The sequence below is a fragment of the Sitophilus oryzae genome, unplaced genomic scaffold (genome assembly GCF_002938485.1).
Source record: "Sitophilus oryzae breed Bouriz unplaced genomic scaffold, Soryzae_2.0 scaffold_1745_pilon_pilon, whole genome shotgun sequence".
Taxonomy (NCBI): Eukaryota; Metazoa; Arthropoda; class Insecta; order Coleoptera; family Curculionidae; genus Sitophilus; species Sitophilus oryzae.
This window is the reverse complement of record NW_022146441.1, coordinates 1,792,085-1,805,068: the sequence shown is the minus strand read 5'-3', so window position 1 is coordinate 1,805,068 and position 12,984 is coordinate 1,792,085. Positions and strand designations below refer to the sequence as shown.

Genomic DNA, 12,984 nt, shown 5'->3' with positions numbered 1-12,984 from the left:
CACTTAAAACACAACAAATTGTTTATTTATTTTGTTTATTTATTACTATTTATATTTTTAGGGTTTTTTTCGGGATATTTTTTTAGGTTTTTAGGGATATTTTGAGGTTTTTTGATGCGAGCATTTTAGATTTTTAGGGAGATAAATTTTTGAGAGTTGGGAACACTGCTCGACAGTTTGTTTTTGCATCGTGTATTATTCAGTTCTTTGATTTAGTGAAATTCGATGTGAATTCGGTCGTTTGTCGATATTGAATGGGCTTAAAAATGACTGAAACTAATAAAACTGGTTGAGTTTGACTTAGTTTTTTCTTATACTCATAGTTCTAGCCTTGTTCTAGCAGAAATTCTATCCTAACCTCAACTAATGTCGAAAAACGACGAACGACTCAGGGTTTCACAATGAAAAATTTGTGACAAAATTATAGGTGAAAATTTGTTGAAAAGCGCTTGTTCATCCCTAAACCCATTTTCGTGTTTGATCTATTCGAACAGAAATCCTATTTTTGTGTTTAAATTGTGTCTCTGGAATGTGTGGTGTTAGAAATTATACCTGTATCCCGTGTACCACTGTGTGCTAACTTTGATGTAAACTGTTGCTCTATGCTGTTGGCTAGACATAAACTGCTAGACTCCATAAAGGGTAGTATAATCTGGTATAATACCAAACGATCGAAAAAAACGGCGTCGGAGGGAGCTTGGAAATGAAGATTGCTGTTATTTTGTATGTAAAATTATATGGGGAATGTCATCGATCGTAATTTTCAAGCCAATTGGACGCCTTTTTTTTCGATGGTACAGTATAAATTGAAAGGTCTTAACTCATACAAATAAACTTCTAAATTTTGACGCAAAATTCATTGACATAATATGTAGGTATATTTTAGAGCTGTTAATAAAAATATCCAATGAATAACGTCAAAATGTGGCTAAATAAAACTAAATCGGGAACGTTTTTACTATAAACTCAGAATGAAGAAAGTATTGTCAAATAACAGTCCTCATATAATGTCCTAAAAATATTCTATAATGCTCCCAACATCATCCTTGTATTATCCTATAAATATCCCAAATAATCGTAAAAGGCTTGCCTAGGGATGTCTTGAAGATGACTTTTTTTGTCCCATCTGGATATCCCATAAATATCCTCCTCTGGTTTTTGGATATCCCTAAGATATTTACTATATCCTTGGTGGATATCCTCAAGATTCTATAGGATTGTTTTGTGTTATATGGGTACAGATGCCCGACGCACTATTGCCGGACCCTGTATAGCTAAACCTTTCCTATCTAATATGTAATTAATAAAACCGCGTATAAAACGAGGGACTCCTTTAGATATTAAATTAAAGTTTCCGATGAGACACTCTATACAGGGTGGCTCGAATTCGACGCTCATCATTGGGATTTTGGAAACCGTAAGTGATACAGCATCGGTTAAATAGAGGCAAAGTTGCGCAATTTGGTGCTCAATAAAATGCCGTATTGCATTTTGAAAAATTCCAAATACTTCCGAATATATTCGAAAAAAAAACGGAATTTTCAATTTTGTTTTCTATTATCTCCTGTCTTTATTTGTTAAGATAACTTAAAATGGAAAACACATTTTCATGGCCACTCTTTCTGCTCTATAACTCTGTGTGATTAAATATTGACTCTGACGTTTCGGCTTCTGGCCACCATCATCAACTTATTTTTTTTTAAATACGGACCTGATTTTTTTTCAATTTAATTAAATCCTTTCATCACTCTTAAAACAACACTATATATTGTCAATTTGATATTTGCCGACGTTTCGTACAGAAAATTCCATCACCAGAATATTTTATGCAAAAAAAATAAAAAATAAAAATGCAATACGGCATTTTATCTTTACCTCCATTTAACCGATCCTGTATCTCTTACCGCCACCCTGTACATTAATAATTTTCTGCAAAAATATCCATACGAAATATATTTAAATTGAAAATATGAAATTAAATTCGCGTCATAACGTTGAAGAATGCCATTAGACGTGGAAAAGAGGGTCCGCAAGCGTTAAACGTTCGTGTGGACAAGGCTAAACCAAAACGAATATGTATTCGGCCTTAGTTTAATATATTATGGGTCATGACGTATTGTGCATAGTTTTCTGACTAATGTGCTCGCAGTTTACGGCATATTTTACATACAGTACGAACAAAAATATGTTTATATGCGGGTGATTCCGTTCTAAATGAGATTTTTTATGTCCCGTTTTATTTGATAACATTGGAACTTTAATATGAATAGTTTCTAGTGAAGTTTACGAAGACCTAGAAGAAAAAGTCTTTTAAATTATTATCGTCTGTAGCATCAGTGATTATTTTTTTCTGTTGTAAAAAATTATTATTAATAGAGTTAAATAATAGTGCTTATAAAAGCTTGTAATAGCCACGTAAAGTAATATACAGAGTGAAAATTTGAAAAATACCAATTGGGAGTATCAATTTGGAATACAAATCTCACTATACTCACATATATCACTGTCACCTTTTTAGATCTATTATGGTTCTCCTCTGATCTCTAGGTTACATTCTCTAGTCCAATCCTTTTCAAAAAGTATAATAACTTGAAGACAGAACCTTCCATACAGCTCTTTATTAATGGTTTCAATATATCGCATGATCGAAAAAAAACCGGCGTCCGGTTGGCAAAAAAACATTTAAATAAACAACAATATATTTTATACGTCGACTTGACGAGTACGTCACGGCAAATCGCTCCGCCCACTTATTTTATTGGCTACTTGCAAATTTGTCGAATTTTTATTGATGAGACGTGTCGTCTAATTTTTTACGAAAAACATGGAGAGAATATCGTTTCCCCTCTCACGGATACCCCGTAGCTACAGAACGGACAGACGTACTGTACATATTACCAAATTCATGTGGTTTTATTATTTCAGTTAGAAAACGTTCTTACAGAACTGATAGACCTTATAGTATTTTTAGTTTGATGAGAGATGTTCTCAAATTGTCAATCTGTACGTGTAATATATCATGATAGAAAAAAATGGGCGTCATAGTTGACTTGGAAATGAAGATTCAAAGTCATTTCCAAGCCTACTTGACGGTGTTTTTTTTTATTTTTACGGTATATGTGCACTATTAATTTGTTTATTTATACAACTACAATATTTCCATAGAAATACAAAAATATTTTTATCGGTAAAAAATTCCATCCTTGATTGAAAAAATCGCTTCATTATGTTTTTTACGCTTTTGTTTTATCAATATTTATTTTAGTTTGCTTTATTATTAGTTTTATTACCGTAATATCAAATTTTATTACTTGGATCTTTTTATTACCATCTAAAACTACTAAAATATTACATTACTTAATAGATAATAAATTTGTGATAATAGATACTACAATTATTTTATTTGATCACAAAATTTAAAAAAATTCTCTCACCCCAATAACTTTTTTATTTTTTCAGATATATGTTAGTATATGTCATAAATTAGGATTGATTGACGTATTCAAATATTGTTTTCGGTCACTTCCTGTTTCACCGGAAATTACTACAGCTTTTGAGTTTTAAAAGGCACTCTCGGTATTTTTTTACTTTATTCGATAGAAAATGACACTCTGAATATAATGACATATCATATGTCAACTTTTGACATTATCAGAAATCGCATTTTAAATTTCAATCTAGTGTGCCATGGCTGTGTTAAAAACACTAATTTTTAATGAAGGAGCCTTGGAAAAATTGATTTGATTATCTAATGTTTTGTCTTGGCTGGTTAAAAGATGCCCAAATCGTATTTTTAATAATATCTCAATTTTTTCAAATGGAATGAGGGTGGCTCGCATTAGCATATTTGGAAAAAGCATTTTTTTATCAATAATTTGTTACCACACACTTGGTATTTCGAAAATGTCAAAAGTTGAAAGTGTCATTTTCTATCGAATAAAGTAAAAAAATGCCGAGGGTACCCTTTAAAAATCAAAAGTTGTAGCAACTTTTGGTGAAACAGGAAGAGACCGAAAAGATTTGAATACATCAATCAATCTTAATTTATGTCATATACTAACCATACCGAATCTCGTTTTTTTTTATCTGAATAAATAAAAAAGTTATAAGGGTGAACCACTTTTGCGATCCACCCTGTATTTCTTTCAGAACAAGTTGTTAAAATATTTAAGAGCTTTAAGTATTTAGACTTATCACAAATATTTGTGGCTTTAGATATAGGTAGATGTTATTCGTAAGATATTTTATCTCTTGACAGATTATTGACAGTGTAAAGCTACCAAATGTACTTTATCCATTTTTTGCTATGCTTCAACCAGGGGTTGATATACAAATTAAATGTTACCCATATATGAAACTGTCAATGATTTGCAACTAAAAATATATTTGACGTTACTGTAGGTTGAAAAAAAATAAAAATTGTGTGTAGATTTTGTCGTTCAAATTACAAACTAAAACAGAAGTTAAAAAAGTGTGCTAGATAACATGTAGCAGTAATATTTGGCATAGAGATTTCGGACCATATAAAAAAATATGTAAATGTTTTGAGACACCCTGTATAAAAAAATCTTGAAATCAGAGTCATGGTTAGCTGAGTACCATGTGATTTTACTCTATCTTTTCGGAAATTTTCAACAGGTGAAAGTTGAGGTCCTAAATTTCTCAAGTACTGCACAGCACCGCAATGAGTAAACTTTTAATGTAAAAGCGTGGTATAATTTGATAAAATTTGATTAGTGACATAATGACATTTCTTTGGACTAATGTGACAGCTAAAGTCTCTATACGATATCAACGTGTCGACATCTTTATACAAATTATCTTTCAATTATAAAAAAAAAGTTCCCTAAGTGTCACTGTCAAAATCTTATCAAACATCCCTTGTATAATTTGTCCACTGCCGTATTGATGCACTCGAGTGTGTAGAAGAGCGAATCTCGTTGTAACAATAATAAAAATACGTCTAAATAAGATGTCGTTGCAGTCAGAGTACGTCCACTTAAATATGTCGCAACAAAACGTGACAAACGGGCCTACGACAGACGGCAACTCTGTAAAAATCGACGATGGTATAATACAAGCGGTAAGATCAAAGAAATAGTCGTTGTAGAAGCACCTAGTAGACAGATTTTTGTACTCAGAAGATTCAGATCACTTTAGTGTAATCTAATTTTGAAGTTATTATATAAACCCACCGGCAAAAAAAACCTCACACATTAGATTTTGATGATTTTTTTTAAATTGTAAATTAATTTCTTCTTAACGGATGCTACGTCAGAAAATTTTATTCGGAATTTATTTTGAGCATATACAGGGCACAACAATAAGACGAAGATTTTTGCCTGAACTTTGTTACACCCTGTAGGGCGCAGCAGCTGTAGTAGCTATTACTAAATCAAATCATATTGTAGCCTCATCTTTTGTGAGCATTTTGTTTTTTTAATCACGACATTATCTCTGTTTCTATTGGAGATACGCTGCTTTAAAACGAACGTTTCGGAAAAATGCTTCGCAGGCAGAAAGTTTTATGTGTAAATAATCAAAGTGACATCATTGTCAAATTAAAAAATGCCATTATCTGTGACGGATGTTGCTCGTATTGTGGCTTTAATTGAGGATGGCCGAAGTCAACGTCATGTGTCCGATATCCCGGGTATACCACGAACAACAATCCAGGATGCCTGGAATCGGTATATTTCACCAGGTTTCACGGGAAATTTCACCAGGCGAGTGGGTTCAGGAAGAAAACGGAAGACAAATGCAATTGACGACCGCTTTATTGTCCTGAATACTTTACGAAATCGTAGAATTGCAGCGTTTCAGAATCAACATCTGCTACAAGCCGTGCGTAGAACTCAAGTCAGTGAGAGAACAATCCGACGAAGACTAAAAGAAAACAGCTTGTCTGCTAGGAGGCCTGCCACAGGACCCCAGCTACTTCCAAGAAATCGTAGAATTGCAGCGTTTCAAAATAAACATCTGCTACAAGCCGTGCGTAGAACTCAAATCAGTGAGAGAACAATCCGACGAAGACTAAAAGAAAACAGCTTGTCTGCCAGGAGGCCTGCCACAGGACCCCAGCTACTTCCAAGAAATCGTAGAATTGCAGCGTTTCAAAATAAACATCTGCTACAAGCCGTGCGTAGAACTCAAATCAGTGAGAGAACAATCCGACGAAGACTAAAAGAAAACAGCTTGTCTGCTAGGAGGCCTGCCACAGGACCCCAGCTACTTCCAAGAAATCGTAGAATTGCAGCGTTTCAAAATAAACATCTGCTACAAGCCGTGCGTAGAACTCAAATCAGTGAGAGAACAATCCGACGAAGACTAAAAGAAAACAGCTTGTCTACTAGGAGGCCTGCCACAGGACCCCAGCTACTTCCAAGAAATCGTAGAATTGCAGCGTTTCAAAATCAACATCTGCTACAAGCCGTGCGTAGAACTCAAGTCAGTGAGAGAACAATCCGACGAAGACTAAAAGAAAACAGCTTGTCTGCTAGGAGGCCTGCCACAGGACCCCAGCTACTTCCAAGAAATCGTAGAATTGCAGCGTTTCAAAATAAACATCTGCTACAAGCCGTGCGTAGAACTGAAATCAGTGAGAGAACAATCCGACGAAGACTAAAAGAAAACAGCTTGTCTGCTAGGAGGCCTGCCACAGGACCCCAGCTACTTCCAAGAAATCGTAGAATTGCAGCGTTTCAAAATAAACATCTGCTACAAGCCGTGCGTAGAACTCAAATCAGTGAGTCAACAAGAACAATCCGACGAAGACTAAAAGAAAACAGCTTGTCTACTAGGAGGCCTGCCACAGGACCCCAGCTACTTCCAAGAAATCGTAGAATTGCAGCGTTTCAAAATCAACATCTGCTACAAGCCGTTCGTAGAACTCAAGTCAGTGAGAGAACAACTGACGAAGACTAAAGAAAACAGCTTGTCTGCTAGGAGGCCTGCCACAGGACCCCAGCTACTTCCAAGAAATCGTAGAATTGCAGCGTTTCAAAATAAACATCTGCTACAAGCCGTGCGTAGAACTCAAATCAGTGAGAGAACAATCCGACGAAGACTAAAAGAAAACAGCTTGTCTGCTAGGAGGCCTGCCACAGAACCCCAGCTACTTCCATGAAATCGTAGAATTGCAGCGTTTCAAAATCAACATCTTCTACAAGCCGTGCGTAGAACTCAAGTGAGAGAGAGAACAATCCGACGAAGACTAAAAGAAAACAGCTTGTCTGCTAGGAGGCCTGCCACAGGACCCCAGCTACTTCCAAGACATCGGCGAGCACGTCTTCAGTTTGCGCGTTTACATGTAAATTGGGATATTGAACATTGGACTAAAGTCCTTTTCACGGATGAATCGCGGTTTTGCCTGTGAAACATTTTTCCGAGACGTTCGTTTTAAAGCAGTGTATCTCCAATACAAACAGAGATAATGTCGTGATTAAAAAAACAAAATGCTCACAAAAGATGAGGCCACAATGTGACTTGATTTAGCAATAGCTACTACAGCTGCTGCACCCTACAGGGTGTTACAAAGTTCGGGCAAAAAACTTCGTCTTATTGTTGTGCCCTGTATATACTCAAAATAAATTCGGAATAAACATTTCTCTCGTAGCATCCGTTAAGAAGGAATTAGTTTACAATCTAAAAAAAAATCATCAAAATCTAATGAGCGGTTCGCGAGAAATCCAACTTTGAAAGTGGGACTAGTTTTTAGTGGCCGGTTTTTTTTTGCCGGTGAGTGTATTTTGAATTTATATTGGTAGTACTTATAGTCTTTCCAATGAGAGATTTCCAATTCCCTGACTCGTTGGACACACTATACTACCTATTTCCAATAATTTTATAAAGGATTTGTAATAATTATATAATTAAGATTCATTGTGTGGACACTCACACCATCAAATGTATAGTGTATATTATTTCTTTTTTGTAAAAAAATATATATACTTAATATTAGATTCGTAGAAGATAGAGATAGATATTTTATGCGATTTATGCCTGGTAGATGTTGGCACGGAGAAGACAAACTATTTATTTATAGTTTTTTTGAGGGTTTTGGAGGAAAAAATAAACACGATCGACTGTAGCTATCGAGAACGCAGTTATATTTGAAACGAATCCATTCCCCACGTCACGATATCAATAATTTAGATTGAAATCGGAAAATATACTGATTATACTACGTGATATCCCTGATACATGTTCAGGAATATTGTATCTAAATTCAGATGAGCTCTACAAGCTGTATCAACCTAAGTTCAAAGTTTTAAAAGTTCACAAACACAATAAATAGTTCATTTTCGATTATTTTAGATAATACCTAATACACGATAGAAATCCATTTTTATTTTGAAATAAAATCTCTTCTTGAATTGTCAGTGACTGATCTTTTTAAGAATTGCCGATTATCCAAATAAAGATACAATGTCAGAAATAGATAGGGCTTTATGAAAAATCGGGGTAAAGGAGATTGCTTATTGGAAATCGATATTTTAATTTTGTGAAACAAATGGGTTTCTAATAATTTTGTAGCTAAACCACACCTATGCTAAATCATCCATTTGCACTAATGAATAGTTCTATATATAGGCCAGAGTTCTTAGCTATAACTGCCTTTTTCAAATTATAAATATAATTATTCTAAATTCTTTAAATAAATGGTTTATTCAGAGTTTACTTAAACAAATAATAATCTAGTAGTTTTACTACAGACCGGATACCAGATCATATAGTCAGAAGATCTACTAGAATACTAAAAACGCCTCAAATAGTATCTATATGAGGCGTTAGACATAAAGATTATTTATGATTATACTAGTATGACATGACAATGAAGATGACATTATTGTGGGAAATAAAAACAACCAAACTAAAAAATCTTAGGCATAGCCCACACAGGAATACTAGTTTTATTCATGTACAGGGTGTTTAAAAACAAATGCGAAAAACTTCAGGGGGTGATTCCTTGTTTAAAATAAAGGGTAGTTTGCTTCATAAACGTTGGGTCAAAAGTCAACCATTAGGGAGATATCGCGGTACAAAAATGGCGGAAAAATAATGTTTTTATTTTTTATCTTGAAAACGAAAAGAGATAGACTAATGAAATTTTATGGAAGCATTACTGTTATGAAAACACACTTTCCGGTAATTTTTTCACTTTTTTAAAATGAGTGGAAGGGGTTGAAATAAACTACCCCTATCATTTTTGTTAACGAAATTTAAAGAAAAATCTTATCAAACACATGCAAAAAAATTAATTTGGATAGTTTAGTTTGCTTAGAAACTTTTTTATCTCTCGTATTTTTTTGACAAAACTCACCGATTTGAAATTAAAAAATAAAATGTAAAGCATTACATGTCAGGACAAAAAACATTTTCTGATAAAGAATCTAGTGGGCTGCTGTAATTTTTTTAGGAAAAAATCTAGTCGGCCGCTGTTACTTTTTAGAATGTTCCTAATATTATTTTATTTGACCATTACTCTACTGAAATACGTTATTATCTAGATGATTATTTATTATCGTTATTATAACTAGATTCTTAATCTAAAAATGTTTTTTGCCCTAACATGCAATGCTTTACATTTTATTTTTTAATTTCAAATCGGTGAGTTTTATCAAAAAAATACAAGAGATAAAAAAGTTTCTAAACAAACTGAACTATCTAAATTAATTTTTCTGCATGTGTTTGATAAGATTTTTCTTTAAATTTCGTTAACAAGAATGATAGGGGTAGTTTATTTCAACCCCTTCCACTCATTTTAAAAAAGTGAAAAAATTACCAGAAAGTGTGTTTTCATAACAGTAATGCTTCCATAAAATTTCATTAGTCTATCTCTTTTCGTTTTCAAGATAAAAAATAAAAACATTATTTTTTCGCCATCTTTGTACCGCGATATCTTCCTAATTGTTGACTTTTGAACCAACGTTTATAAAGCAAACTACCCTTTATTTTGAACAAGAAATCACCCCCTGAAGTTTTTCGCATTTGTTTTGAAACACCCTGTATAGTATTCCTGTGTGGGCTATGCCTAAGATTTTTTAGTTTGGTTATACTAGTATGTTTGTAATATTATAAAATTACTTAACGTAATGCAGACACAATACAGGGTGTTTCTCAAAGGATGCTCACCCCCTGTAACTTTTTTATTTTTTCAGATAAAAAAATCGAGATTTGGTCTGTTAGAATATGACAGAAATTAGGATTGATTGACGTATTCAATTGTTTTCGGTTACTTCCTGTTTCACCGGAAATTACTGCAACTTTTGTTTTTTAAATAGCACCCTGGGTATTTTTTTACTTTATTCGACAGAAAGCCACTTTTGAGAAACACCCGGTAGACTTAAAAATGAATAGACTTTGTGTCTATTCGAAAATGACGTGTGTGTCCAGTCTAAGAAGGAAGGAAGATAAGAAAGTTCCTGACTAGTAATAATTTTTTGGTCAAAAAAAATCTTAAATACACTACTCAAAAATAACTTATATTCGTAGATACTGAGGTCTATTTATTTTTAGTTTATAACACATATATTAATACAAAACCTAATACGAAACGAATTTTCCTAAACAGCCACCGCCCAAACCACCTACAGACATACCGCCAGCACCCTCCTATCCCCCCGCAGGGCCGTTTTTAGCGAGACCTCCCCTGCTTCGCACAGACAGCCGGCAAAATTTCAATTACCGACCGCCGTTTCCTAATGTCGTCCCCTCCAGCGGCCCGCAATCGTTAGGAACGGTACCGCCCCACCAGTACAATCAAGGGTACTCAGTCAACAGCGGACCCCAATCTATCGGTCCGGGGGTTCTACCGCCTAGACCCCCGCAGCAACAGGTGGTCAGGCAACCCGTCCAGCAACCACAGTTCGTCCAGAGAGGACCTCCTCTAGGTCCAGGAGGGACCCCTCCGCCACGTGGAGGACCGGTTAGTGGGAGTTGCTTCTGTAACGGAACATCAGAACAGTCGATAGATCTTCTTTATATTATGTCTTGATGGTATACAACTACATGCAGGACTTGTAGATTGTATGGGTGGGGGAGGGTTAATCACCGCGACCTATTGTATATCTATTGTATATATCTATTGTGTCCCCCTTTCTTGAGTTATAACTCATCGTACAGTCTCAAGACTTTGACAAGAGCCAGTATCTGAGACAATGTTTCAGTATTGAAAATAAAACGATTTTGGACTTCCATTGTCTTTATTTATTTTGATTAACACAACGTTTCGGTCAGAAGGATCACTGACTGTTGTCAAGTGGTAAACTAAACTAATTCCTAAAACTATTGAGGGTGCAGTCAATTGTGAAGATGTCCACATAGAATGCTTGCATTGGAGCGTTTTATCAGTGGTTGTCATATCGTAGGTATTTCGGTACTAGGATTGCTAAAAATGTTATTATTGCTTGCTATAAAAACGGCTTCTTAAATTTACGCCTTTTCCAATGAGGTTCCCTGTGGGCAACCCGAGCTTCTCACCACTTTATATTATGCTGTTTGGACCAAACATGGTCCGCAATACCTAACTTCATTGTTCCACCTTTTTGTACATCTTTTTTGTGCTCGCTGAGTCGTACATTTAGAGGACGTTTAGTCTCTCCAATATACGACTCCAATATACGACTACACTGGCCCTGGAGGACGTATTTAAGAAGCTGAACTGGGACAATAAGGATATTAAGGTAGATGGCGGAATGCTTAACCACTTGCGCTTCGCTGATGATGTCGTTGTCCTGGCCTCATCGTTGGAAGAACTTCAAACAATGCTCGAACAACTTCACCACACATCTGCGCAAGTAGGTTTAAAAATGAATTTGTCTAAAACTAAAACCCTAAATGAAAATGAAGAGCAAGTTAATGTTAATGGACAAAGGATTGAGAACGTTAAAGAGTATATATATCTAGGTCATGCCATAAAACTCGACAAGGAAAATCAAACAACCGAAATTTCTAGAAGGATCAAACTCGGATGGGCAGCTTTTGGTAAACTTAACTTTATATTCAAAAGCAAAATCCCAAATAGTCTAAAAAGAGATGTTTACAACAAATGCTTCTTGCCTGTAATGACCTATGGTTTGGAGACTATGACGATGACGGCACGAAGTGTGAACAGGTTGCGAGGGAGCCAAAGAGCTATGGAAAGAGCCATGATGGGTATCAGTCTTCGCGACCACATTAGAAATGAAGACATTCGCCGACAGACGAGGATAACGGACATCGTAGAGAGGATAGCTACTCTAAATGGTCTTGCGCAGGACACTTGGCCAGACAGTCCGAGGAAAGATGGGCAAAAAGACTTCTTTGCTGGAGGCCACGCCTAGCAAAACGCCCAGTCGGCCGACCTCCTAAAAGATGGACTGATGATATCCAAACCGTAGCCGGTAAGAACTGGATGAGGAGGGCACAGAATCGAAACGAGTGGAAGAAACTGAGAGAGGCCTACATTCTGCAGTGGATGAGTAATGGCTGAGAAGAAGAAGAATATACGACTCACTGCATTCACAAGGTACCTGATAAATACACTCTTTCTCTTGTTTCGATGACTCCGGTCTTGTTTGTGTTAGGACACTTCTTAGAGTCGATCCAGATTTGAAGACAGTTTTAATTTTATACTTTTGACTATTCGCCTGATCTTTTCTAACTTTCCTTTTACATATTATGGAATTGTAAAGAGAGAGAAAGCATCCTCCTCAAGTCGATGAACCAATGAGTCAGTCTGTCAGTCTTACAATTTTATATAATTTTGTCTATGGACTTCTCAGAGTAACCATTCTGAAGCAAATCCATTTAAATATTATTTAATTCGACTTTAAGTGATGCTTGGTTAGGTTAGGTTAGCATATATGGTGTTTGCTCGATGACATAAAGTTTTAATTATTCCTTTCTTAGTTGCTTCAGAAAGGTTTGACTGAAAACTTAAATATTCTCCCGTGTGTGTGGGTTTTCCCCCATTTCTACTAACAAGGACATCTAGAAACGACA

At 35.3% G+C, this 12,984-nt stretch overlaps 1 protein-coding gene across 1 annotated transcript in view; it reads left to right on the top strand.

The window, feature by feature from the left end:
- Positions 1–4,990: 4,990 nt before the first annotated feature.
- Positions 4,991–12,984, top strand: part of LOC115882086 (microtubule-associated protein tau) — a 34,737-nt gene continuing 26,743 nt past the window's right edge. Inside the window, exons 1-2 of the mRNA XM_030899941.1 lie at positions 4,991–5,083; positions 10,574–10,927. Coding sequence (XP_030755801.1) covers positions 5,006–5,083; positions 10,574–10,927 — 432 coding nt within the window. The 5' untranslated portion in view covers positions 4,991–5,005. The remainder of the gene's footprint in view (positions 5,084–10,573; positions 10,928–12,984) is intronic.